The sequence below is a fragment of the Electrophorus electricus genome, chromosome 5 (assembly GCF_013358815.1).
Source record: "Electrophorus electricus isolate fEleEle1 chromosome 5, fEleEle1.pri, whole genome shotgun sequence".
NCBI classification, from domain to species: Eukaryota; Metazoa; Chordata; class Actinopteri; order Gymnotiformes; family Gymnotidae; genus Electrophorus; species Electrophorus electricus.
In genome coordinates this window covers 13,068,525-13,096,211 of record NC_049539.1, presented here as the reverse complement: position 1 = coordinate 13,096,211, position 27,687 = coordinate 13,068,525, and the positions used below count along the sequence as shown (strand labels likewise).

The window sequence follows — 27,687 nt, the reverse complement described above, 5'->3', positions numbered from 1 at the left end:
GGGGATTTTCGAGCTGCATTGCCCTTCTGTAAAGAACCTCTAAAAAATAATTCAGCACATTTAAATAACAATCTGCAGTCGTGAAGAAAATGAGATTATATAAAACACAGGCACAATTTTAAAAACGGGAACAGCATGAAAGTGGAGTAAATAAAGACAGTGATACTGGTCTCACAGACACACACACACACGCACGCACGCACGCACGCACGCGCACACACACACACAGGGACCTGCAGGTCCTCTGCCCTAATGGAATGTGATATGGCCACAATCCTAATCGCTGGCCATTTTAACCCCAACGCGTGATGTTCCTTTCCCTTGTATCAGGGTTTAACAGTGTGTGAAATGTCCAACATGCTGTGAGATGATTGGGTGCTGGAGGACGCGAAGCTCTGGTGAGGCAATACAGCAGAGGCAAAGCCTGACCAGACAAGTAAAGGGCAAAGGTCAGGTCAGGTCAACATAATTAGACCTGGGTAAGCGAGTAAAGGACAAGGAAAGTCATCTGAATGGTAGGGGGGAGAAAAAGAGAGAGAGAGAGAGAGAGAGAGAGAGAGAGAGAGAGAGAGAGAGAGAGAGAGAGATTTAAAGTTCATAAAAGCACCACAGCCAGTGTACACAGGATTAGGCCAATTCATCCACTCATTATAAAGCTGTGGAAAAGGGCAGGAAAAAAAAGCGTGTGTGGGTGGGTGTATATCCTGACATCGTCGCTCAGACACACAGCGATCCTAATTTATACAAAGCTGAAAGAAAACGGTCAAACGGTCCCCTCACCTGCTCCTGAACCAACACTCCTCTGACTCACACACCAACTGAGGACCAGATCAAAACTGACCTCATCAGGCTGAAGCAAGTTTTACACGTCTATGGGGGAAACGCGTCGTTCACTGAGAAGCTCAAAATCACAGAGCGTAATGCAATGTTCTCTAGCCTTAAAAAGGACTAGCCGAGCGCTGTGACGGATGACAAACTGTGAAGCGCCCTGCGGAAGCGCAGACTTAGTTAGCCCTGTCCGGCTACGGAGAGACGGGAAACCTTGGCTGCCCAAAGAACAAGGAGATCACCAACAGTGCCATCAAAACCTTTCAGAATCAGCAGCACTTTGGGAGTGCTCGAAATTCAAGGAGATTCGTGAAGAAGAATTTCAAAAGTGTGAAATGTCTCAGAACAGCCTCTCTATGATTCGGAAATTGCCACATTTGTACAAAAAAAAAAAAAAAAAAAAGCGCCATGCATTAGCAGCATAATGCAGCATGTTCTCGCCTGTCATCACAGGAGAGACCATGAGCAACAATGTCAGGAGATACACCCACCCACACACGCTTTACTTCAACCTTTATTTCACTTTGATTTTATACCTTTTCTCTCCACACTGCAGTGCCTAATGAGCTAAAGAGTTTAATCTTTAGTCTTCGTTTTCACAAACTCCACAATGTTCAATCTCTTGTTGTGTTATTCTTTCATTCTCTGGGTAACCCAAGCTTTGAGACAGAGAGGTGGAGATACAAACAATGAAGATGACCATAGAAAGACGAGGAAGAGGCGGGGTTTTCTTAGCCCCTCCCCCCAGCCCTTGAAACATCACAAATCTGCTGTCGAGACCCTGCAGGAAGGAGAGGTGCAGGTGAAACGTGACGTGTTGCCTCTCCAAAGCGGCGGGCACTCCTGAGACGGGCGTGCCGGTCACGGGTTCAGAGGCGGAAGGCTCGCTCGCCCGGGCCCGGCATACCAGCATCACGTGACATGGCGGTCAGCGCAACGGTGGTTTCCACTTTTAAATAAGCAGCGACCCGCCAAACTAGTCGAGAGACGAGCCCGACGGACAGCCCTATGCATCGTGCACGACATACTCAAAGGGTAGGGACCCATCAAAGCGACGCCAACACCAACTGCGAGCGACTGACGACCGTCTACCGTCAGCTACTGCAGCCCGCCGTCGCCTGTGTGTACTTAACACTCGAACGGACCAAACAGACTACAGCTGACGGACGACGCACACACACGCGCCTGCGCAAAAGAAAAGAACTGAAACGAAAACCGCCGCTTTCCGAAGGTAGAATTCTTATAGGGAGTATTCGGAGGTCTGAGTGATTCCCATCTGTTCTTGCGATCCTTCCTTCAGTACCAAGTTAATGGCAAACATTCCACCTGATTTCTAGATATTTAATAGAATGGGGCAGTGGTAGCTCAGCGGTTAAGGTACTTGACTTGTAACTAGAAGGCTGGGCCCCTGAGCAAAACCCTTAACTCTCAATTGCTGAAGTTGTATTCAATTCATAATTGTAAGTGACTTTGGATAAAAGCATCAGCTAAATGCCATAAATTTAAACGTAGAACAAAATTACTTTCAGTGTAGCAAAACATAACATTAGCCTAGCACACTGCCTCAGTAGATCAAACCACGGGGTACCGTAAAGCACCCTTGTGTAGTTTACGTCTATATATTATTATCTCACACTAAGACTGGAAGGCCAGTCAGAAAAACCCATCAAGTAAACGTAAACGCGTGCAATCGTCCGAAACGGTGCCGACGAGGACCAGCTGGAGGCAGCACACCATACCGTGTACAAACAGGTCTGCGTGTCCTCTGGCTAATCACGCCACACCGCCACGGTGTCAGGGCTCGGGTCATGGCGGGTATGGCTTTGATGTTGGGGCGGGCTGGCCGATCTCAGCCTTATCTGTTATGCCACAGGAAATGCAGTGTCCGGGGGCGCCGCCAGCACCACTGAAACGGGCAGCAAGCCGTGTCAGAAATATTTATTAAGGAGCGAAGGGCATGCTGGCAAAAATTAATGCGCTTCCACAGAGTTCGAAGGCAAGCGTAGCCGTTTAATTTAGGGGCAGGTTACGGGCCAGCGAGGCCTACGGGGTCCTACATCACCACTCCCAACAGACCTGTAACTCACTTCCTAGGGGGGAAAAAATTGGAAAATCAATAACGCCATGTTTATTTTTTGTGGAACTTTTGAAATTTGCACAACAAAGTGCTCAAAACACAAGTCACCTAAGACAATATAATAATACATACAAAGCGTGCACGTTAAAGCTAATAATTCCTTAAATGCATCCACAACCAAGGCGCTCAATATCCAGCTTCACCTGACTGTGAAAGCTGTGTGTTCTTTGTCTGGACATTTTTGCACTCAGACCAGTTCTCTATATCATCTGCTTTGCGAACTCCAGTGTATGTACTATCATGATATGGGCCCTCCTCCCAAACATCTCCTGGTGTGTGTTCATCAGTATGGCCACACCCTTTGTGTTCCACACCTGCTCCTCGTTGTGTGTCGTTAGTATGCGTGTATAAAATCTACCTGTTACTGTGTTAAATCCTGATAGTCTGTAAGATGCATCTAAGTGTTTGTGTAATAATTAACATATTTCTGTTCTACGCGACCTTGCCTACGCGCGTTACGTGTACTGGTATATTATGACTGAAACCGTATTACTTGAGCACTGTAATGTGTCAGAACAGGTTAGAGTAGGTGCTGGGGGAGAAACCGACTCTCCCGGTCAGTGTCTCCCACACTGCAGCTGATCACAAAGCAGTCCATCATTACTGTTGTGAGAGAATCTAATCAACTAAAACATCCACACTCCCATAGTGCTTCTCTCTCTCTCTCTCTCTCAATAGTGAATGTTAGAGACAACCATGCACATAGGAAGACAGTCAGGCATAGTTCATATGGTAAAAAGTGTTTCCAACAGAAAAGACTCATCATTGCTTAATACTTACATACAAACCATTCAAACCACACGCACACACCCAGCCACGGAACCACAGAGGCGTACTCAAGACACACACATATACACACACACACACATATACACACACACACACACACACACACACACACACTCACTCACTCACTCACTCACGCTCTAAAGTACACAGACACAGCGCATTTCCTGTGAGAGATACAGGGTAGCTCATTTTTCTTGCAGTGACATTATCTTCGATAAATGTTTTTTTTTTAAGGTAAATTAAGGTAGTGGTCTCATAATTTCAAGCAGGATTAAAAACATTAAATTCTTCAGATATTATACGACGCCGTCGCCAAAAAGATGATCAATAAATAATGACAGAGCGGATAAAAAGAGCAGATGAAAGCAGGAAAAAGCAAAAAGAGAAAAAAAAAAACAAAAAGAGGAAGATGGAGAGAAGTCCAAGTATTCATTATAGGGAATAATGAATTAGTGGGAGCTGAATGGGAAGTGTAATGGGGCCTCATTAAAGCACAATAAGGAAGAATGCGGCCTTGTGTTCTGACGGGGAACGCTGCGGAAACCTCGCCACGGTAACCTCGCTCTCTCCGCGCCATTGTGTGGCGGTGCCGAATCGCGCGGCTGCTGATTGGCTCGTTCTGAAAACGAGCTTCTGAAGCTGCCGCGGGAACAAAGGGAGACTAACGACTTTGCACCTGCAGACGGAGACGCCAACGCCGACGCCGCCGCCGATGTCAGAACCGCGCGGCCACCACCCATCAGACGGCAAAGCACACGCAGGAACACACGCAGCAGGCGAGCGAGTCGCGGGGATAACGCAGAAATAGGAGTTTCCATTTCAGACTACTAGGCGGAGTAACTGTAAATGGCTTTTGAAAACTAAGGGAAACTTGGGCAGGGCTTTTGTTTTCCCCCCGTGTGTGTGTGTGTGCGCGGGCATGTGCAAAGTAAGCAGGAAAGACGGACAAAGGGCAGATATCACGAAAGCCATCTCTCCTGTTAACTAGGTTTTCGGCAGGCGCATATGATCCCTTTTACACCCAACTGATGGAGATATCGATTAAGACAGAGAGCGAGAGTGAGTCAGAGAAAGATCCACAGAGCCCCCTGCTGCAGCAGAATTAGGGTGTGCCGATATACACTCTCTCCTCCTTCATCTTGGTGTGCGTGTTTTGTAAGATTGAGCGTGGCTTCCGCCGTCGCTCTTACGAGTTCTGCTCTCTACTCTAGTGCCCCCACGAAACCCTCCTGCGTCTACATGCTCTCCCTGCACTATGCCTGCAAGGGAAATAGATTCCCCTACACACACACACACACACACACACAGAGAAGCCTTATTACGAATATTATTGATGTTCTGACAACACAGAGCTCTAAATACACTGACCTCCCCAACCTGAACACTGTGTCTCCCTAAATTCACGTTGAAAATAAAGTGGGCGTATATTTATGCATGCACGCACGCACGCATCTGAGGAAGCATGAGTGAGTGTGTGTGCTCGACCTCGCCTACGTGTGAAAAGCAAAAATTACACACACACACACACACACACACACACACACACACACAGCATCGGACACACACGGCTCGGTGAGCTCCCTTGGTATCCAGGCGGCCTATATACAGAGCCACGGAGGCAGTCCGAGGTCAGCGTTTTCCGGTGGGTAGCGAGCGCACCGCTCTTGAAGCGGGGGGGTTGGGGGTAGGGGCAGATTGGCGAGCAGAGGAAGCAAAAGCCCACACCTCAGCACTTGTCCCGGCCTGTGACAAAGTAAGTAAATAAACAAGCACGCAGAAAGTGTCTCCTCAGCTCGCCTCTTCCAGAAGTTTCTCCCTCTTTTCGCCCTGGCTTTACAAAGCCAGGACAACTCCAAAGCTTTTTATCATGTTTCTCCCCCTCGGTGCTCACCACTAGTGGCAACGCTCGAGTCGTTTCATCCATGTGACGCAGCGTGTGATCGGCTTGGCACAGCAGAAAAGTCGCTGCTGTGACTAACAGCGCAAAACCGGCGTGGCACAGAGTCGAACTGGAGCTTTGATCAACAAAGAGGGGCTTAAACATAAGGGGGCATCGATTTTTCCTAAAAAATGCAGAAATACACTCAGACACTTGAGAAAGAGACCAAGATAAGCATATAACCTGACAGTAAGGTGACGTGGCAAGCTTCTTTTTGGTTTTTTTTTAAACTTACTATCTGTATATTTACTTACCACCTTATATTTGTCATTTTGAACACTCAACTATTGAAAACAAGATTCCAGTTTCCCGTTTGTCTAGAAGGGAAGAAGGAGAAAGCAACACTCGGCTCGAGAATTCCCAGAAACTTATTTAGGAGTAGTACCATCCCAAAGGATCGGAATGCTCTGGGCTACCCAAGGGGAACCCATCCAATAAGATGATAAACCTGCTAGCAAGACGTTGTTTGTACACCACTTATCCCTGTAACGTGGCATGGAATCAATCACACCAATTAGAACCAACAAACAAAAACTGAGCTGAACACTGAAAAAGTGACCGTTTGTTTTGTGGAGATGTTGAGCATACAGGTGTCTCACAGCCAGCTGATCCATTACACAAATGTGAAACGGATTTTTTTTAAAGAATAGAGAGACGAGGTGTATGCGGAACTTTCTTCGACAGAGGGAAAATCATCTGTTTGGGTTTTGGCGGTAGCTGTGCGACTGGACGTGGTACTTTCATGACGATGTTATGTACTCTTCACTCTTGACGCCGATGTCATGTGTCTTTCACGCCCGTATGGACTGCCCAGGCTGGAAACATGCACCGAATCAGTTCCGAGAAACCCACGGGGTTCATAAACCAAACCGGCCTTAGCGTGGGCAGGTGTTGAGAAATCAGGAGTCAGCATCTATTAAAAGGCTAAAGGCTATAATAACCATACAAAAAAAATAAGAGCGGTTTTAAAAGATAATCGCTAAACAGGCATTAAAGTACATATCTAGAAAAAAGGTGAGCCTTCTCAACGTGACCATAATGTCCCTGTGAGGAACATTAGAGGGAAGTCTCAAGGTGAAAGCGATATCGGTCCTGTATGTGCATGGGCGTGACTTTGCTCTGAAAAGTGTTGTGGAAGGAGAATGCGGACCGGGTGTTGCATTCAATTCAGCTGCCTTTCAAATTCACGTCCCCTTTTAAGAAATCAGGTTCTCGGGCACAGGCATCCGCTGAAAAGAAATCAGTACTGACACTGAAAGGAAGAGATCGCGGAAGGTTTTAAAAGCCGCGTTTGTCAAGGCTATCTGCACTGAACAATGCCAGCAGTATCGGCGCTGTGGTTTAAAATATTTGATTATGTATTTGATTGAAAAAATAATTCGTTTCCTTTCATGAAATGTCAGTTGTGCTGCATTTATTATCTCGGCATTGTGTGACGAAATAGGAGTGCAAAAGTTTTCTGACTCTGTGTTTAGGAACATAATACGTTATTATTATTATTATTGAATAAATGAAGTAAAAGACAGCTTGTAGAGGACACGGTAATATTTTCACGGTAGTACACTTTCAAAAAGTGGCTGAGACGATATCAGACGTTTCAGAAATTGGTGGGGACGTGTCCCCAGTAAATCGCACCTGCATGCATGCGCTACTTCTGAGCCGCGAAAGACTGGCAGGCTGTAGGGATGGGGTCAACGTAGACCATCTCCATGACATCAGCTCAGGCGCTGGGTAACGCAGGAAGGAGCGGACTGAACGGTGGCGAACTCTGGTTTGTCAAACTCTGCTTTGTCATACATCAGGAGCATACGCACAGAGTCCATTCCGTCTCTTTCATTAGAGGTCTAAATGACCCAGACCGAGACAAGTATGCGAATCCAAAATTATGCATATGCAAACACACACACACACACACACACCCCCCAACACACACACACCCCCCAACACACACACACACACACCCCCCAACACACACACACACACACCCCAGCATACCCCAACACACACACCCCAACATACCCCAACACACACACACACACACACACACACACACACACACACACCAACAGATCAAAAAAAGCCAGCGTACAAACCCACACAAAATGTAGCTTTATACTGTACACATGAAATATTGGAATTTATCTGAGTACACATGCAGTCACTGGCGCACACACAAACACGCATACGCACACAGCCAAGGCTTATTGCCTCATTAAGCTGAGTAAACAGCTCATTAATGATTCATTAGGGCCAGTGCTGTTTATAATTACACTCAAAGCAAGACACAACCTGCCTACTTCCCTCCAGACAGCAAACGGGGCCTCTCAGAGAGAACGACTCCTGCCTAAACGCATTACCCACCACAGACGCGGCAGAGCACTGAAGGTGCACCTAATGAGGGGGCTATCGAACTGCCCTGCAGCTGGAGCTTTGGTTCGAGTCTCAGCTGCGCTCTGTGCTTCTTGAGAAGGGTCAATCAAGGTTCAGGAGCCTTTGTGCCTTTCAAGGGTGCAATTTGTGGTGTAGGATTAATGGTAAAAAACCCCTTCTGCACCAGCCAAGCTGCAACAGGCCCAGTCATCTAGTAAAATCTTCATGTACTAGCCCAGGGCAGGGGGGCAGGATACGAGGACACCACCGTTGCAGAGTGCTTGGGATTTGGACACCGAGTACTACACCAGCTGCCTCTTTGTGAAACATCACCTTTTCAGGACTTTAATTAACAGGATTAAAAGGGCTTGAACATGATTATGGGAACTTTAATTAATGCTGGGCAGCTTTGACATTGCAAGGGAGGGAAAAGGGGAAGTTTCATCTAGAGTCGGCGAGCAGCACGAGTGAAGATCAGCGGTGAGATCGGCCTCCTATAAAGGCGGCGAGCAGCACGAGTGAAGATGAGCGGTGCAAGCCTCCACTGAGTTTCAGGGTGTTCACACCACTTCTTTATTTGTGCGGTGTCAGGGAGACTGCTGTCACGTTTACATGCAGCACATCGCTATCAACTGCTGCATATTAATAATAATAATAATCATCATCATCCTATTATATATAGCGCCAAACCCAAGGATGCTTTACAGCAAGTTTAAAAAAAGACCCTGTGCGGTATGTTTGTAATCACTATAATAGGTGAAGATATATAAGGGGAAAATGCTAACGTTTGACACTTTTGATCACGCGACAGATAAATACTGAAACAATTTCAATCACATCACTTCTGCGCTGACCTGAGTGATTGTGCGTGATGTGTGTGAGTGATGTTTGGATATGACAGGCGTGCACCACCCATGCGCTCGGATCTCTGACAGTTACAGATAGTTACAGGCACGGGGATTACTGCAGCAGGAGGGTCATGAGACCTTATAAAGCAGGCCAAGGACACCATGTAGGTCAGTATCATTATGTAAACCAAGGTTACATCCTGGCACTTTGTTTGTCAAAAACAGCTCGGACAAAAGCCGAAAGAAATTTGCGGACAGGTGGATAAACAGGTGGAAAGGTTGCAATAGGGCACCTGCGTTTCACACGGCCTTCAACCCAGCGTCCTCACGCCATGGGGGACTATATACTCCGTCCGGCCAACAGAAGGGTACGGACAGGCTGAGCTGGCATCGCAGAGGCGATGGCACCGTCATCTCCGTTTCTCACACGTACATCTTCTCTCCTCGGCAGTACTGCGGAGTCGAAACAGACACCCAGGCCGGGAAAGCGCAGGGATGCGGGACGGTACGAGGGAGCGCGTCAGGATGAGGCAGGGAAACGGAACGAGACAAGGGAGCAGGACCGGGTGGGAGGGAGCAGGTCTTCCAGGTCACCTCAAAGCAAGAAAGTACAAAAGAGCTAACGGTCAGGTCTGCCGAGCGTGTGGAAAAAGGTCACCCACCCTAATGACCTAGTTCACGTGACTAAGACTGGACCATCTGAAGTCTGGACCTTACTTAGGATGGCTTGGATGGAGTATGCAGTATTAGTGAGCACAAAACAAACAGGCCTTCAAAAACACGTCTGCACACGGTCACGCACATCCAGATGAACACATGATTCATAACCAGCCTTATTAGCCCGTCGTGTCCCAAAGCGGACCATAATCTCAGAGGTACCTCGGACCCGTGCCTGCTGCCACACACACACACACACACACACACACACACAGAGAGAGGTTTCCTCCAGTCTACCGTTTCATCTTTGATTCCAACACCCACCCATACCAAATGAGCTTTCTTCCTTAAACACTAGTGCAGACAAGGAAGACAACCAATAATTAACGACCGTGGCTGCCTCGTTATATTAACGAGGCCTCAGCGAGACGGAATATTCAAATGAGAATTTATGACTCATAAGCATCCTGTAATTATGCCAGAGCCTTGCATTATTCATGAGCTGTTTACTATAAAGCGACAGCCGGGGGGGGGGCGTTCACTGTGCATCTGCGTTACTGTTAAAGACACTTGACTTCTGCAGCAAAGCAAAGCAACGCAAGAATATTTATAAAGCGCTCTTCACACACAGTGGCAATTCACAGCGTTTCATATAAGAGAATTAAATAACGAGCTCATTACTTCCCAAGATCTATCAGCTCAGGAATGCTTTTGCAAAAGAGAAAGTGGTTATATAGCGCAGCAGAACAATGGGTTTAAATGACAAAAATGAAAAAGTTTGATCTATTTAAAGTGATTTTAATACAACTAATTACAAATTACCTCAATGAACTAGGAACTAAAAAAAATGCTCAAAAGGTTGAGATAAATTAGAATTCAATTGTTTAAAAAAAATCTTTTTAAGATATAAGATAAAAAGATAAAGAGATAAAAGAGTTTAAAAAGAGTGCACTGTAGTGCTGAAAATGAGAAGCTGGCATAGGATAACGAGCACGTGCAGTTCGGACGTAAACACGGCTAAAATATAAGATTCATGCACATTCAGCTGTCTTCAGAGTTGCGAGGACGCGCGTGCCACTGTCATGTAGCATAATAATGCCCTAACGATACTGCAGTTAGGCGGATGCAGACACAGTGTATTCATGAAATGCCATGAACTAAATGGGGGACTGTAGCATATGCACAATCTTGCAAGAATTCATGTTTTTTTCTGTTATGCACTTGGCTTGGGTCAAAATCCAACGGCTGAAACCCTCAGTAAAGTCAGGAAGGGAGGCAAACATGTTAATCACAGCACACACACACACACACCCACGCACACACCCCACTGTGTGGCGTGCAGACAAAATTAAATTTGTGGACAGATTATCCCCGCTTGGCCTCTTTCGAGCGTGTCTGCATGCTTAAGGCAACTTCTGTTTGCTTTATGCCAGAGGCCGTTTGAAAGCATTTGACAGCAACTGACGAAAAGAAAAGAAGAAATCTTGCCTGATGTCATCACTTTCTGTGTCAATTACTGAAAGAAGCGGTCAGTATCTGTTGAATCATGTCACACATACACCGCCCACTGCATATTATACTGGACAAGGCAAACTGCCCTTTGATTTGGCTTTGAAGCTGGTGGGAGACCAGAGAGGCTGACACACTCTCCACTTCCTCTCTCTGGGTTGTAACATTTAAAATTCCGAGATTACTCCGTCCATTGGCATAAAAGTACAGTCGTCCGCTAGCGTCTAAACAAGGAACTGCAGCAGAGTGAGCATGCGTGAGTGTATGTCAGTGTGTGTGTAAGAACGCACGTCTTTATGTGTGCGCCCCTCTGGTCTCCCACCAACTTCAAAGCCAAATCGAGGAGAGGTTTGCCTCGTGCACTACAACATGCAGTGGAAGGGCAGGGCAATCACTTTATTCTCTTAATTGGCACAAAGTTCTCCTAATTACTGTTCTGCTGCTCTGAGACGGCCTGTCGCCCCCGCTGAGATCCTGCAGCAGTGGCTCGGGGAGGCCAGCCGTGGGCAGCCGGCTGCGCAGATCCGCGTTCGCGACCGCAAGTCACACAGAATGGGTAGAGTTTGCGAAGGGGGGAGGAAGCGAGAGCGTGAGAGGAGAGAAAATTCAAATGCTGTGTGTCGTGTTTTACCAGAACGCTTTTTCTAATATGTCTTAAATTCATTGCTATATTAACTGACTAAATAATTTAGGCTGCACACAGCACCATATTTTATGCATATTACATTACATTATATCTTTAGCTGGTGTTGTCCAGAGAAGATGAGTTACTGGAATAGAGAGCCAGTATATGCAGAGAGTGGGAAAGAAAATAGCCCAGTATCATGAGTGAGAGAGAGAGAGAGAGAGAGAGAGAGAGGAGAGAGAGAGGGAGAGACAGAGAGAGGGAGAGAGAGAAAGAGGAGGAGAGGGAGAGAGAGAGAGAGAGAGAGAGAGAGAGAGAGAGAGAGAAAGTCTGAGCTGGGGAGGTGGGATGAGGGTCTGAATGTCTCACCTTACATATCTGCAAGCGATTCGTGAAGCTCAACCCCTGACTGGACACACCTCAACTACCATACTGCATTATTCCACAGATATACAGCAGTGGGTCAAAAGCCTGACAGAGGGTACTGACAGTCCGGTTCCCATCTCTCAGGGCGCTCACTCACACCCAGGACACTCCTTCTCTCTCCCCCTTCCCCCCAAGCAAAAGAATCGGTACCAAAAATCAAACAGACATTCGAAACATTCGTCTCTGTGATGAGCAACCAGCTTAAGGAACCCACCAAAAGCACAGGTTCACGTTCCCACGTTAAAATAAAACAGCTCCCCAAAAAGCTGCACCCAATACTGTCCCAATACCTCCATATCGCACATGCTGGACCCACGTACTCTACCAGCCCCTGTGCCATCAAGGATATCCAGAGCTTAAACACAGGCCGAGGCTGTTATTTAAAGCAGGGTTGTTGAACTGAGAGCCTGACCCTCATAGTACACTCGCACAGAGACTCCAATGAGTGGGGACAGAAACGGAGCAAAAAGACAGTTCCCATTGACCTTACTGACACAGGTTTACAAAACCTCCTTGTTCTGTGTCCACTGGATACACTATGGCAGCATGAAATGATATGAATAACGCCATGGCCTTCAAAACAGGTGCAGAACAACCGACCTACACAAAGGCATGACTATACGGCTAGATTCCCAGTTCTGGCAGAAAACAAAACCATTCTGAAGGTTCTGAAGGCATGAATTACCACCGCACTGGACCGCGTTTAAGCCCACGGATGACGTACTCAAGCTCTCAGGGGGCCGGGCCCCGCGCGGTCCTGAACGGAGGAGTGGAAAAACATGACAGTAGACGCCCAGGCCGAAAGCCAGCCACGCTTCAGCGGTAGCGTCTTAAATGAGCAGTCACCTCGGGGCTGGGCTAGCAGAGCGCATACGCTCTCATCGGCGCCGGATTACGGCAGAGTGGGCCAGGCTCCCAGGATGCACTTGGAACGCAGTGTGTGAAGGATGAAAAAGCTGAAGATGTTCACGATAATTTAGTAATTCATAATTGATGTTTTCCCATCAAAGTTGACAACATAAGCTCAGTTAACAACACATAAGCACACAGCATTTCACTGATTACCGATCACAATGGTAAGTAATGCGACGACATCTGACTAAATACAAAATATTTCGTATTTTGTTCCAACAGGAAGCCGGCTGCGATAAGTGCTTCAATAGCTGCTTTAATCTTATAATTTTAAAGCAATCTTTCCATGCTATTTTATCAGCAAGCTAATAATTTAGATAACACTGCTCTTATCAATGTCACTGAAGCATAATGGCCATTAAAATCCATCACTCTAGTTCAGCAGTTGTTGTTTTTTTAAACCTACATGTATTGTGCTGCTTCTTGGATGTTTTGTAGCATCTCGTCAACAAATGTTAACAATTGCCAAAGCAAGTATACCAAATATAGGCTTTATAGTCACTCTTGATCTCTGGCACAAAAGAGTGTCACGTTAGCTGCTACAGTAGTCCACGGTGACGGCCAGGCTTGAGCAATGTGGCAAACACCCTGAAAACCTATGCAGTATATGCAAAAAATAAAAATAAAAATATTAAAAAGGTCAGATCACCCAGTCCCTGCTGCATGGAATGGAACGACGTGGCCTTACTTTGAAAGACACGTCAGTCCTGCACCGAGTGTCCAGTAAAAATGCACAACTGGCAATACAGCCCATTACCGGCGCAGTTTACTGAAACATTACTCTCATATCAGTTTAAGTTCACCTCATTTCCACAGGGGGATATGGAGCGTAGCCATTAAGATCTCTTTAGATGCAATGTTAGGGGACCGTTGCTTGTTACCAGTCGGCCAGGTAAAATGGCAAACATAAAACACCCGCAAAAGGAAATGAGCTTGCCACTTGAAAGATGCTGAGGTTGCGTGCGTGTGTTTGCTGGGAGTGGACGACCTGGACCCGTGTTGGGGAATCTTTTTTTTTAATTGAAAACCTCCCTCTTTAGAGATGATTAGGTCTCCCCACTGTCGTTACAAATGAACAGTTTATTATACTTTAAGAGGTGGTGTGAGCTGCTTTAGACTTTAGTCTTCACCCCCTTCTCCCTGAGGAAGACATCAATCTGCAGCTGACACAGTGTGGTTTCGACCCCGCTGGAGCAGAGAGGGAAAAGGCGCTGCTAATATTGAGTTCGCTCCCAGGACACATTCTGGACACACACACACACACACACACACACACACACAGCCTCGAGTCCTCACAACTAATTCTGAATTGCAACAACCTGACGGTTTTACATGCACACATGCATGCACACACCACCTCTCTGGGGACTGCATAATATTGAGTTTGCTCAAGCTAGACATTATACTGAACACACACACACACACACACACACGGCCCTTAAGGCCATCATTTCTACTCGAGTTCATGTAGACACACACACACACACACACACACACACACACACACACATGCACGCTCACACGTGCACACGCACACTCTATAAACCCAAATCCTGCTAAGAGCTCTCGAGGCTTCCAGAGACATGTGCATCCCTCACCACACCTGCCTACCCGGGCAGAACTGAGGCAGGCTCCCATGCGTCAGGCGCACATCCACTGCTACAGACGTTCATGGCCAAACAGTTCAGCCTGTGTGACGAAGCGAAACACTACAAACCCAAACTCCCTCCTAACCCTTAATTGTTCAACCGCTAACAACTTCTGAAACTGAAGAGGACCTGCAGCATTAAGCCCCAATCATATGCCACCTTTCACACAAAAGTTTTTAGGCACAAAAGTTTTTAGGCGCGTCGTCATTTTCCTCCGAGCTCCTTCTGCTGTAATCTCTGCACCTCCATCTCTCAAGAGCTCACCTTCTGCCAAACGACCAATCAAAAGGCCTGGCGGTGGGGGCAGGGCGGCTTCTGTCTGAGCTTCTGCTGTCGCCGGGACGACCCCGTGACCGGTGGCGCAGCTTCGCCGGGCGGTCGGGAGGCTGGCATTAATATTAATACCTCCCCCATGCTGCGAACAACCCCCCTCCTGCAGTGAGATGCCTGGCAGACGAGCAGACACTTTCATGCCACACACCACACTGGGCTCTGCGCTCGCCTCGATGGGGATGCAGAGAACACACCGAGGGAAGAATGAAAAGGACAACGATGACAACAACAACAACAACAACAACAACAACAACAACAGCAGGGTCCTCTTCTTGGTCATAGGTTTCTATGCCATTCTTCCTTGCATTCACTTAATTCCTTTTCACTCATGACTACATTCTCGCTCTCTTCTCTCTTTATTTACTCTGTATCGCTTTCTATCCATCTTCCTCAGCAGGAGGGAGCAAAGTATCGTCACACAATGCTATCGTTTCATACTCTTCTTCGTAAGAGACTATTTCTCTTTTTATTTCTCTCTCTCTCTCTCTCTCTCTCTCACACACACACACACACACACACACACAAACACACACACACACACACACAGAGGAAAGGTCAAGTGCAGAGTAAAATACCATTCCTGAATTATTCAAAGCCAACCTTCCCTTTGAGAGAGAAAAATGCTTTAAAAGAAAATAAAAGCAAACACTCTTCCCGCTCATTATTATTCATGTGAACCCAACATATACTTAAAACGAAATTAGAAACAAGCTGCTTTAATTAACACACCACCACACACATGCACAGAGAAACCCTCCCTGTGAGCCATAAAATGCGCACACCGCATGACACTTAATGCCTAGCACTATATTTTACACACAGACCAAATCAATATTTATATCTACACTAGTTATTAGCCAACATTAGCATGCTAAACAACGTGTCACCCCCATAAACAGTCAAACATATAGCTGAATGGATCCTAAAATATCTGCATCCATACCTTGAGAAAGTAAATAAATACATTTAATCTTAATAATAGTCTTAATAATCCATTTCTAATGAGAGGAAAAAAGGTTTAACGAGCTCAAGAGTGGCGTCACGGGAAGCGTAACAGCAGCAAACAAACGCAAATGCCAGTAGTGTGTCAACTCGACATGAAAGGGAAAACACTCTGCTGGTGGCTGCCTAGTCCTTTAACTGAGACCTAGAAAATCAGTGGTGCAGGACCTTGAATAGGAGAGGGGAAAAGCATGGGGATCAGGAGTTCAGCACCTTGGACAGGGGTCAGTGCGTTGGCTAGCTATTCAGGACCTTGGACAGAGGAGGAGTTAGTCTGTGGGTTAGCTATTCAGGACCTTGGACAGAGGAAGAGTTAGTCTGTGGGTTAGCTATTCAGGACCTTGGACAGAGGAAGAGTTAGTCTGTGGGTTAGCTATTCAGGACCTTGGACAGAGGAAGAGTTAGTCTGTGGGTTAGCTATTCAGGACCTTGGACAGAGGAAGAGTTAGTCTGTGGGTTAGCTATTCAGGACCTTGGACAATGGAAGAGTTAGTCTGTGGGTTAGCTATTCAGGACCTTGGACGGAGGAGGGATGAACCTATGGGTTAGCTGTTCAGGACCACAGACCAAAGAGGGGACAGTCTATGGGTTAGCTATTCAGGACCATGGACAGAGGAGGGGAGAGTCTGTGGGTTTGTGGTTCAGGAGCTTGGACAGGGTGAGCTTTTGAAGGCCCAGAGATTTTCAAATGCGCTGTTAACACCCGAGGCACTCTAGAACAAGTGGCTCTGCCTCTAAATGTGGAACTCTAAACTCTCTCACCAAACGACACTGTCTGTTCCACATATGAAAAATGCTAATTTCACGATATTGAGCAATAAATCTGTATCGTCCTCTAGCTCTGAGAGATCATACAGAGTGGATAGAAAATGATCATTTATGACCACAGATGAGTCCAGAAGCATGGTTAAGGCGAGCCAGCTCACAGTAAAATGTTACTCATTTAATAACGTTTAATAAATGTAATCAGTCATGTAATATAGTTATATTGCTACACGCTTTAAGGCGGCAGTTCAGTTGACTAAATATTTAGATGAATTTCTTCCGTATATTAATACTTGCGTGCTGTTGCAATTACAGGACCTCAAGCAGCTCACGTCAATGGTTTAACCTTTAAAACTGTCAGTGGAGACTGGTTGCACGGACAGCCTCTTCAAAACCTGTCAGAGCAATCTTCACCCAACTATCATTCACCCAAAGTTTAGCCTCTGGGTCTTTGGATGGCTCGCCAAAAATGGCTCTGAGGTGTGGTCAAGATCAGTCTGGCGGCCAATCACCACGCAGACAAACTGTAGCGTTGCCTTACCTCAAACTGCTCAGCTTCGATCAGCAGTTTGGCCGTGGTGATTCTGGACTCGTATGGTGGGATGTTGGTCTGGGAACAGAATAAAGGCGCAACTGCAGTTAATGGACATCATTACTGCTGAAAGCCCCAAGAGTGAAGGGCACAAGATTTTGTCTTCTATACATGCAAATACATACATAAATACATTCTATACATACAGACAAATACATATATACACACACACACACACACACACACACACACACGGATGGATGGATGGATGGATGGCTAGATATTCAAAACAGAGTTGGATGAAGTACACAAGGCTTCCAGAGAAACAGCATACACACTCACATGCGCACACACAAAGTCAACCAGCATATGATATAAGAAGTGAACACGTGTATATAAAAAGGAACAGGGTTACAGGGGAATTGAGGTAACAGGACACTTGAGCAGCATAGTGTTACCTGCATCTGTTTTTGGTTTGGGATTTTTCAATTGCTAAAAGAGGAAAAAAAAAAAAAGGAAGCATCTCTGTTTTTTGGAATCTCCGGAAGGGGAGTGGGATACCAGCATAGGACATGCAGGTTCTTGTTTCTGGAAAAGCATCCAGGAGCTTGGCGGAGGAGCGGGAGCATCCTCTACTCCACCCATGAGGAAGCACCCAGGGCACCACCCGACAGCTCAATTTCTACTGCCATCTGAGGTTCCATTAAAAATGGCATCTCTCTTATTACTACACCTTAATATGTATATACGTGAAGGACTGCACCAACAGAAAAAAAAAAAAAAAAGAGATGTCTGTTCTGTACATCAGCAAGCTGCAAATGTGTGTATTGCAGACAAAATCTGCTCTCAACAACACTTAACTTTCTAAGAGCATGATGTTCCTTGCCATGAACAATATCTATCAATATAACATTGTGCAAGTGTCAGCCAAGCAAAACAGAAAATGTTAGACGAATGCATCCGACAACTAATCTATAACTTCCAAGACGTTGCCAGCACAGCAGCAGTGTGCAAACCACTTCCTCAACCTTTAATTTTTCAAAGAATGAGTTCGCGTCTTTGAGGCAAACTAAGCAAGCCATTTAAGGACAAAAACAAAATGGCAGAAGACAAGAGGACCTGTGCGGTCCCATCCTGAACGTCTGTGTGTCCAAATGGATGTCCTTCAAATGCACTGAATCACGTTTAAGCACTTAATGAAGGCCAGAGAGGTTTTTAAAAAGATGGCATACAAAATGGAAAAAAATTGAAAGTCGGACATGAATGTCTGATGATGTTAGATGACGGGTGACTCATCAAAGAGGGTTCTGCATGTGTTCATCTTCTCCTGCCTGTGTGTGTGTGTGTGTGTGTGTGTGTGTGTGTGTGTGTGTGTGTGTGTGTGTGTGTGCGCGCCCATGCATGTATGTATATGAGCACGTGTGTCTTGTGACTCGTTTGGACAGTGAGCACCAACTTTGCCTCTCAATGCTTGGCGGCTCCGATGTCCTCAGCCTTGTCTTCCCATTAGTCATTTTGGCCGTGTGTGTGTGTGTGTGTGTGTGTGTGCACGCAGTACACACAGGTTTCAATAATGTCATCCGTGAACCTGTCTGATCCCGATTACACCACTCCGCCTTTCAGACGCTGCTGGCCCTTCACCTCTCACAGATCATACGCAACACGGAACACATGTAACACGGAACATGAGAAGCCTTATACTCTCACACGTAGGCACACACGTGTGGACAGTTGCGCGCCTGCCTGCACACAGACGCAAACACACGCAGACATACAAACGGCTTGTTCCACGCAGCGAGTACCATCCTGCAGATCCTGCACCATCCCGTACCGTGTGGCAGTTCCTATACTGTCCTGCACCATCCTGCAGTTCCTGCACCATCCTGCAGTTTCTGCACCATCCTGTGCCATCCTGCAGTTTCTGCACCGTCCTGTACTGTCCTGCAGTTCCTGCACTGTCCTGCACCATCCTGTACCTTCCTGCACCATCCTGTAACGTCTGGCACTGACTTGCTCTGTCCTGCACCACATATGAGGTGGAAAACTCATTTGGACACAGAAGCTCAGGCGTCTCCTTCAAAAGAACATAAGACAGCCTTGGGGAAAATGTTCAGTTTTCAAGTTTCATAAAAGAGGAGCCGTCTGCACGCGAGCACCAGGTCAGAGGTTGTGTTTGTGTGTGGGTGCGCGCGCGAGTGTGCGTGCGTGAGTGCGTGGTCGAGGAGCCTGCCTTGCGGCGCAAAGCCGTGAGGTCTGAGAGAGAAATGAAAGGCTTAGTGTGTCCATCTCCTGCGGTCTGAACACTCTGCTCCGGGCTCAGTGGAGCTGAGAGCCTCCCACCGCTGGACGCTTTTGACTGCCAGACTGGAGGTTACTGTCCCTCCATCCAACCCCCGCACACCGATAACACAACATGCAACATCTTTCTGCCACACACACACACACACACACACACACACACACACACACACACACACACACCCGTGCCGGCTCGTCCTCCTGGTCGTGTTCCTCGGCGCTCGCTGCGGCCACTTCCTCCTTCTGGAGGCTCGGTAGCCATGACGACACACTCCTCCTCAGGTAGTCACAGCCCTCCTGAAAAGAAAAAAGGAAAGAAGGAGAAAAGCCATGCGCACGCACGCACGCGCGCAGCCAGAGCATCGATCACTCCGGACGCTCTCGGCATGAGCAGGTGCAAGACCTCGACCGGTGAAGGCCATCCTGCTCCACATTCCTTCAGCGGGATGGGAGGGGAAAAGAAGAGCGGGCCGAGCGGGAGAGGGGAAGAGACGGATGCCAGTGCGGCCCGAACCCCGTGCGACGGCACCGCTTCCCAACCGGCAGGAGCATCGGGGACCGAGCCGCCCCAAAGCTGGCCAAAGCGATGGGCCTGCCTTACGCCAGCCTGCCACCCGGTGGCCCACACGGGTATGGTGGTGCGCTGGCTTGTCCCGGGCTGCAGCAGACTCGTTATGGGGTTTAATATCCCAGACGAGTGCTGGCGATTAAACTGGCTGATGTTTGCTGCGGCGTGACCCAGCCACAGCTCCTCCCCTTACGGCCGCCTCCGCCCTCGCTGAGCCGTACGGCCGGGGCCCCGGGAGGTGCTGCAGGGCTTCGCTGCTGATTAAAGGCTGATTAAAAACCAGACCCCGGCCCGACCCCCAGCTAGGCTGCCGTCGTGGCAACTGCACGGCGCTCGCTCACCTCGGTGTTGTCCAGGCTGAACAGGTAGCTGGCCATGAGCTGCAGGGCCTCCGGGCTGTGCTGGTCGTACTGCAGCGCCTTCTCCAGGGTCTCCTTGCACTTGTCTGCTGCACCGTCTTCCATGCTGCCAGGGGAACGGCGCAGTGGGAGTGAATCCCTCGGCCTCCCTGGCACTGGGCCCCCCCGCTACCAACTCTCCTCTCTTCTACAAAAGATCTCCCCTCTAGCTCTACTTTACAACAAAAACGTAGAGTGGGTTCTGCCATTTGTACTTTCCCCCTCTAGTTTATATGGTTCTACATAATTCACCTCTAAAAAGCTACTTAACCAAATATAAACAATAACAAAAACCATAACAATAACACCAAAGCAATAAAGTTACTTTCCAGTAACCCAATGATGTGGTATAAAAAAATCCAACAATGATGAAGCAGCCAGGAAAGGCAGAACGTGGCGTGACGCGTGGGAGACAACTTACTCTACCTCTGCTTCATCTAGTCAAGCCCTACAGATGCCTCATAGCAAACAAACATTTAAGGTTGCTTGCCGGTTTCTGGGTTGTCCGTGTGACACCGTGTCATTAGCTCCTGCACTACATGGTTAACCCAAACACGGGTGTGAACGCCCTCAAATTAAAAAACCCCATTCTGTGCTTGAGCTCCGTGGTCCCCTTTCAAAGCCAGGGTGCTAAAGCACAGAGCCAAAAGGACTAAAAAAATAATTGCTGCTGTCCAATTACTCCCAGCCTGTGCTTTATAATGCTCTGGCTGGTTTTGAGGGCCAGTCTCCCCAAGGCCATAACTGAAGCAAAACAAGACACCCTTTTAGGCAGGGAGACCTTGTTAGGCCAAGCCTGTACTGCTTTGATTTTTGATGTTTTGGGGTTTTGTTTTGTTTTTTGGCTGTCTTGCTTGTGCAGGGCTGAAAATACGCAACATGAACCCTTTCACCTCGCTCCCACCAACTCTCTTCTCCCAGCGCAAACCGCAACGCTCCAGCACCACCGTATTTGCGCAAGTGTGGCGCCACAGTTGGCTTTAATGGCGCCCTGCACGTGTGGGTTGGTTCCGCAACTCAAGTTGTGTGGTCTTCTGGTATGTTATGTTCAATAGTACCCCAGCTGCTTGCTTCAGCACAAGTCACTGACACGTTAATCTTTAATCAGATAGTGAATTAGTTGAATTAATTCCATTTTTTAAAAACCTCGTGCTAACATCAGTGATACTAGCACGAACGGTTGGACATCGGTATCGATCGCGCGTGAATTTCTTGCGGGTGACGTATCGGCCGAACACGCTTCTTCCCTCTTCCCGTTGGCCCGTGTCTGATTACACCCTGTCCGACGCTCTCAAAATAGGCTTCCTCCAGCCTGCCGTCTCCAAGGTGACGTGGAATAACCTTTCTCTCGCCAAACCGTGCGCAGGAAGAGAAGCCGAAAACGTATGCGCGCGCGCAGGTGAACGAGGGGGTGGAAGATGGAAAGCAGGCACATACAAACAAATATACAAATAAATAAATAAACAATGGCTTAGAGGCTGAGAAACACGCAAACATACCAGAGGTCAGTGAAGAAGATCTCGGCGATGGAACAGAAGGCCACAGACACGTCTTTCGCCGTGATGGCGGCACCCCCACCGCAGGCCTGCGGGAGCACAAACACCTGGATTTCCACATCCGTACTGTCAGAGCAAGTCGTTCCCAGCAGAAAGGTTCGTTTGAACCGCGGGATTAAAGTTCAGAATTAACGGATTAAAAGCACGGTGCCACCCGACGCCCGGTTTATTACGACGGCTTCCCCGCGGCAGAGGTGGCCGGGTCCGTCGCTAGGGACGCGCCTTCCTGCCGAGCTCGGTGTCGGCTCAGAACCACGCGCGCAGGTCGAGGATCTCAAGCCTCGGCTTGGATAGATGGGGTCTGGAAATGCATGCTACAGGAAGGCAGTTCCTGACCTGGCCAGTGGCCACAGGGCTGCCGGACTGCAACAACCACCACTTTGTTAGTACTCGGCTGATGCTGCAACACCCCTCAGTGTTCACACGGAGAACTGCAGCCATAGTTGTAAATTCCATAACACTACTGTGTGTGTGTGTGTGTGTGTGTGTGTGTGTGTGTGTGTATATAATCTTAATTAACATGGTTAAATATAGATTTTTTTTCCTAAATAGCTCTTCACCACAACAATTTGGGAGCATTCTTATTATTAATCCTTATTTAAACAGGTTGGTCACCTAATTAGGGCCTAATTAGGTTCTTTATTACTGTGGCAGCTTTGTGACAGGCGGGGGAGTTTGACCTTAATAAAACAATATGAATTAGACAGGGAGAACGAGTGGAGTTCAAAACAAACATTCTTCACGATGCACAAGTGACCTGGAACTGACAGTCGCTTTATAATGACAAACAAGATGTGATTATTAATTATGCAAATGAGCGTTGGTGAAAATCTCATTAACATGCGGCGCACTGGTAAAGGTGCGCGCTTCTTTCATCTCCTGCACCGGGTGTCGTAACTTTGCGGTTTGGCTGCTGGGATTACCCATGCAGCTTCGTACGCAGTGCCAGGCCCAGCCCAACCCGCCACCGCGCCATCCAAACTGGGCTAAACGCCGCAGGTCAGTGAGTAATCAGCTCGCACCGTGCAGTGGCACTTTGCTCATCGGAACACGCGTCACGAGCATTCCCCTCGCTTGGCAAACGCCCGCGGCCCGAGCTGGGACAGGACTCTACCGACGCGTCGTGAACGAGGACTGACTCACCCTTTCAAACACACGGTCAACAAAGGCGAACTAAATCAAAGCACTGAGAGACTCTTATTTTGGCACAGACGACCTGAAATGAAGACAGAGCAGCCCATGACACGCGGGCAGCACTGTCAACAGCTCACTGAAGTCTACTGCTCACAAGTTCAGCCAGCAATCCCGGGGTTATTTTTTAAGTGTAGATGGGGAGCTAAATGGTATAAATTACTGTGTCATGACTGAACTGGTTTACTCTGCATGGCAAACACGGAGGGACAGTTACATTTCTAAACTGCCACACACACAAATATGCGACCAATGGTTCTTTATGACAAAAGGCTCCGAAACTATAATGCTTGGAGCATGATGGCCGTTGAACTGTTTCCCCACTGGCTTTGCACAGAATGCAGAGAATACATTTAAAAGAGGAAAACTCTCCCAGTATTGCACAAAGCACTATTGCTAAAGCATTTAGAAATACACACACAGACACACACACACACAGACACACACACACACACACAGACACACACACAGACACACACACACAGACACACACACACAGACACACACACACACAGACACACACAGACACACACAGACACACACAGACACACACAGACACACACAGACACACACAGACACACACAGACACACACACGGATGCGGACACCTGCCCTTTCACATTTGGAGCTTCCCTGTGTAGAAATTAGACATGACCCCAGAGTGCAGAATAAAATCCTGTGATCAAGTTTCCCGTGGATCAGTTTCAGCGTGAGCCCACACTAGACAGGGAAAATGAAGCAATCTGCCTGACTTTAAAGCAGGCACGGACACTGGTTCTCGTGGCCGAGAACAGTGTGAGCGAGAGATAGCATACATAGAAAGAGGATCCCATGGGTGTAAACAACACGTCAACAAAAGAACTCAGAAGAGGATGTCAAGAATCCTTCTGTCAAGCAAGTGCTGCACAATCAAGCAAATTGCAGCCGAATATAATACTGGAGCATCAACGCAAGTGTCCAAACACTCAACTTCTTGTAATTTAGCATGGCTCGGCTGCAACAGCAGGCAACCAGTGCAAGTGTCTAAGGTAACTACTGCCATTGCTGTCTAAAGGAAACTGAAAGGCAAATCTGCAGTGGGCAAAAAAAGGGTGCAAAAATTGGACCACGGAGCAGAGGAAAACGTCGCAAGGTTAGTCGAATTCAGATTTCTGTTGCCTTGTGCTGATGGGAGGGGTCAGAATTCGGCGCAAGCAGCATGAATGGACGAGCCCTTCCCGTCAGGTGTCAACACTCCAGGCGGAGTAACGACGTGAGAAATGTCCTCCGATACCTGTCGATGGACATTTGGACAGTAGGGCTTAGCCAAGCTCAGCCCTTCATTGGTAGCTGTGTACCATATGGCAGAAGGACACCAAGCCACAAGGGTACAACTATAGTTGCATAGTACTGGTTCCAAGAAAATGACTCGGGTTTTCCTTTGTTTGCTGCTACACTAGTGGAATCCATGTTACGATGAACTGCTGCAGTTCTAAAGGCAAAAGGCATGGACTTCACAAGACCTTTGAATCTAATCTGTGGTATCTGGCCCCAAGAAGTTAGCAGCTGATCCTTTAAGTCCCGTGTGTTGCAAAGTGGGGCCTCAATGGATGGGATTGGTTTTTCCAGCACATCCCACAGATGCTCAGTTGGATTGAGATCTGGGGCATTTGGAGGCCAAGTGAACACCTAGAACTCTGTCACGTTCCTCAAACCTTTCCGGAACAACGTCTACAGTGTGGCATGGCGCGTTATCCTGCTGAAAGAGGCGCCTGCCGTTAGGGAGTACCGTTGCCATGAAGGGATGTGCTTGGTCTGCAACAGTGATTAGATAGGTGATGTGTCGAAGTAACAGCCACGTGAACGACAGGACCCAACGTTTCCCAGCAGAACATTGCTCAGAACACTGCCTCTACCAGCGTTTCCTCTGCCTACAGTGCATCGCGGGGTCTTGTCTTTCTCAAGTAAGCGTCACACAGGCAACCATCCATTCACAAGATGTAAAATGCGATTCATCAGACCAAGTAACTTTCTTCCATTGCTCCATGATTCAGAGCTGATGTTCGCGTGCCCGTCGTAAGCGCTTTAGGTGATGGACTGGCCACTCTGACCAGGATGTGGGACCGGACCTGATAGGCTAGCCTTCAGTACCCTTGTCTACCAATGAGCCTTAGTCACCAGTTGACCTTCTTTGGTAAATGCTAGTTACCGCATATGGGAACACCCTACACGACCTGCTGTTTCGGAGATGCTCTGACTCCAATGTATAGCGATCGCATATTAGTGACTGAGATTCTTAGATTTGCCCATATTTCCAGCTTCCAACACTTCAAAAACTGACTGTTCACTTGCTGCCTAATTTAGCCCACCCCTATATACACACCCTCTTACATCTACCAATATGGCCAGACTAAACATTTATAGGGTCTCTGATACAGTAATTTAGTACCACAAAGCTAAACCTTATTTTTTAAGTGTTGTTTACTAACAAGTAATAATTGTCATTCCCCCTCAACAAACAACATCGTCAGACCTGTGCAGCCTGGATAAGGACAGCAGACAAAAATGCTCGTTGTGAACATCTGCAAACAAAGAGCAATTTTAAAATGCCATGGCACTGGGCATCATAACAGGAATCAGCAACGTTTGGCAGCGTACCCCTTGGGCCTGTGCGTCCATGGTGCTGAGCATGACCTCCACACCTCTGCTGAAGTACTGCACGGCCTCCTTGCCCGTGTGAATCTGCCCCAGGTACATGTACTTGCCATGACCTGCCTCTGGGCTCAGCTCCACCGCCTTCAGAAAAGCGTGCGTGGTCGTCAAGGACTGAAACTCTTTCATTTGTTCAACACCCACAAAACCATGCACTTCGCTCAATGGTCACCCCAATTAATCACCCCAAGGCGACACCTTCTGCCACGGTCTTGACCCATGGTTTTCGGTCTGGTTAGCTTTGTGAAGTAAAGGATATTTCCTTGGCTTTGTCTATGTCTCCCAGCTCAGCACATATGTTCCCTAGCATGTCCAGAATGGTCAGATTGGTTGGTTCAATGTCCAGAGCACGCCGACAGAACATCCTGGCCATGGAAAAGTCAAAGTTGTCCATACAGTCTTCGGCCTGAGATAGACAAACAGACAAACAAGAGAGAGAACATTACTTCTGAGAGAAGACAATTATCTCATCATCACTACTAACCGCAGAGATGCTTGTAAACAGACAGCCCCAGATCCACTCCAGGACTGCTGGAGTCCAGCACAGTTTGATGGTTTCCCTGCTCACACACACCTTATTCATCAGATCATTACCAGGTTTAGACGATGTATTAGAACAGGGAAACCACCACATTGTGCTTAATTCCAGCCCTCCTGGACTGAAGTTTATCACTTCTGCTTAAAAATACAGCAAAGGAGTCAATGCAATGTTTGCCGCCTCATGAAAACCCGGGAATTTGGCATAGAGGTGGAATCTGCAAACTAGAGTCCATGCCCAAGAAGGCCCCAGCCAACACGATGCTGCAGAGGTGTAGAACAGTGTTGAGTTTTCCAGTGTACTGGAAGCCTCCCCTGCCCCTGGAGCACATTACTGTTCCAGCCTGCGTGTCCCCGAGTAGATTTCTCCAGAGGAATCTACAGTTCAAAGGGCCCCAACAGCAGGGCGACGAGGAAAATGAAGAAAAACTGCGGGACAGAGAGAGCACCCCATACACGTTACCTTCTCCAGTAACTGATCCACCGTGTACTTTTCGGCAGTTTTCTTTTTGGCTCGGTCCTGCATCCTGGCTTTCATCCTCTCCTGCGGTGACATTACTGTGTGCTCTGCAGCTGAAACAATACATCAAATAACCAGCGAAAATGGACACTATAATCATAGAACACATTTACTCTTGGTTTTTATTAACCACTTTCCAAAACAATGATGTAGCTTTAGCTCACGTGTGCACCTAGTAAGATTTGCGTCTGACGTGTTATACATGCGAACTTTCCTGAGGAAATCCATAATGTGTCTGGGGGATTCTAGCAGCGCCATTAGTGGACAGTACTTGGTTATCCTGGGCGCTCTCCTAGATAAACACACCGCTATTCTACCCAACTAGGTAGCTTGCTGTATCACTTACCTCCGCGACTCTGTTTTCTCTTAGGTTTGCTTTTCTTTTTGGCCTTTGCTTGTCCCCCCATTGCTACTGTAGGTTATGACTGATCAAATGTTCTGTGATTTACAAAACGCGAAAGCAACTGTTCGCGTGTACACTGCGCGTGCCGCAACAACGTGCTACAGAACTTCGGGGACGCACGCAAGAGCGACAACGTGAGCGCTAGTGACGCTGGCTTCCGGTAGTAAGCCCCAAGCGGAATTTCAAATTAAAAGCCATGTGCACA

The 27,687-nt window shown here is 47.6% G+C and overlaps 1 protein-coding gene across 2 annotated transcripts in view; it reads right to left on the bottom strand.

Annotated features, from left to right (window-relative positions):
- si:dkey-12j5.1 (probable assembly chaperone of rpl4) overlaps positions 1–27,615 on the bottom strand; it is a 70,354-nt gene extending 42,739 nt beyond the window's left edge. The window contains exons 1-8 of one of the 2 annotated variants that reach the window (XM_035526393.1): positions 27,426–27,615; positions 27,023–27,132; positions 26,282–26,428; positions 25,969–26,118; positions 22,085–22,170; positions 20,529–20,652; positions 19,803–19,916; positions 17,331–17,399 (exon numbers count right to left, since the gene is read on the bottom strand). In XM_035526393.1, coding sequence (XP_035382286.1) covers positions 17,331–17,399; positions 19,803–19,916; positions 20,529–20,652; positions 22,085–22,170; positions 25,969–26,118; positions 26,282–26,428; positions 27,023–27,132; positions 27,426–27,486 — 861 coding nt within the window. In that variant the 5' untranslated portion in view covers positions 27,487–27,615. The remainder of the gene's footprint in view (positions 1–17,330; positions 17,400–19,802; positions 19,917–20,528; positions 20,653–22,084; positions 22,171–25,968; positions 26,119–26,281; positions 26,429–27,022; positions 27,133–27,425) is intronic. The other variant, XM_035526394.1, reaches the window with a different exon arrangement.
- Between the last annotated feature and the right edge of the window lie 72 nt (positions 27,616–27,687).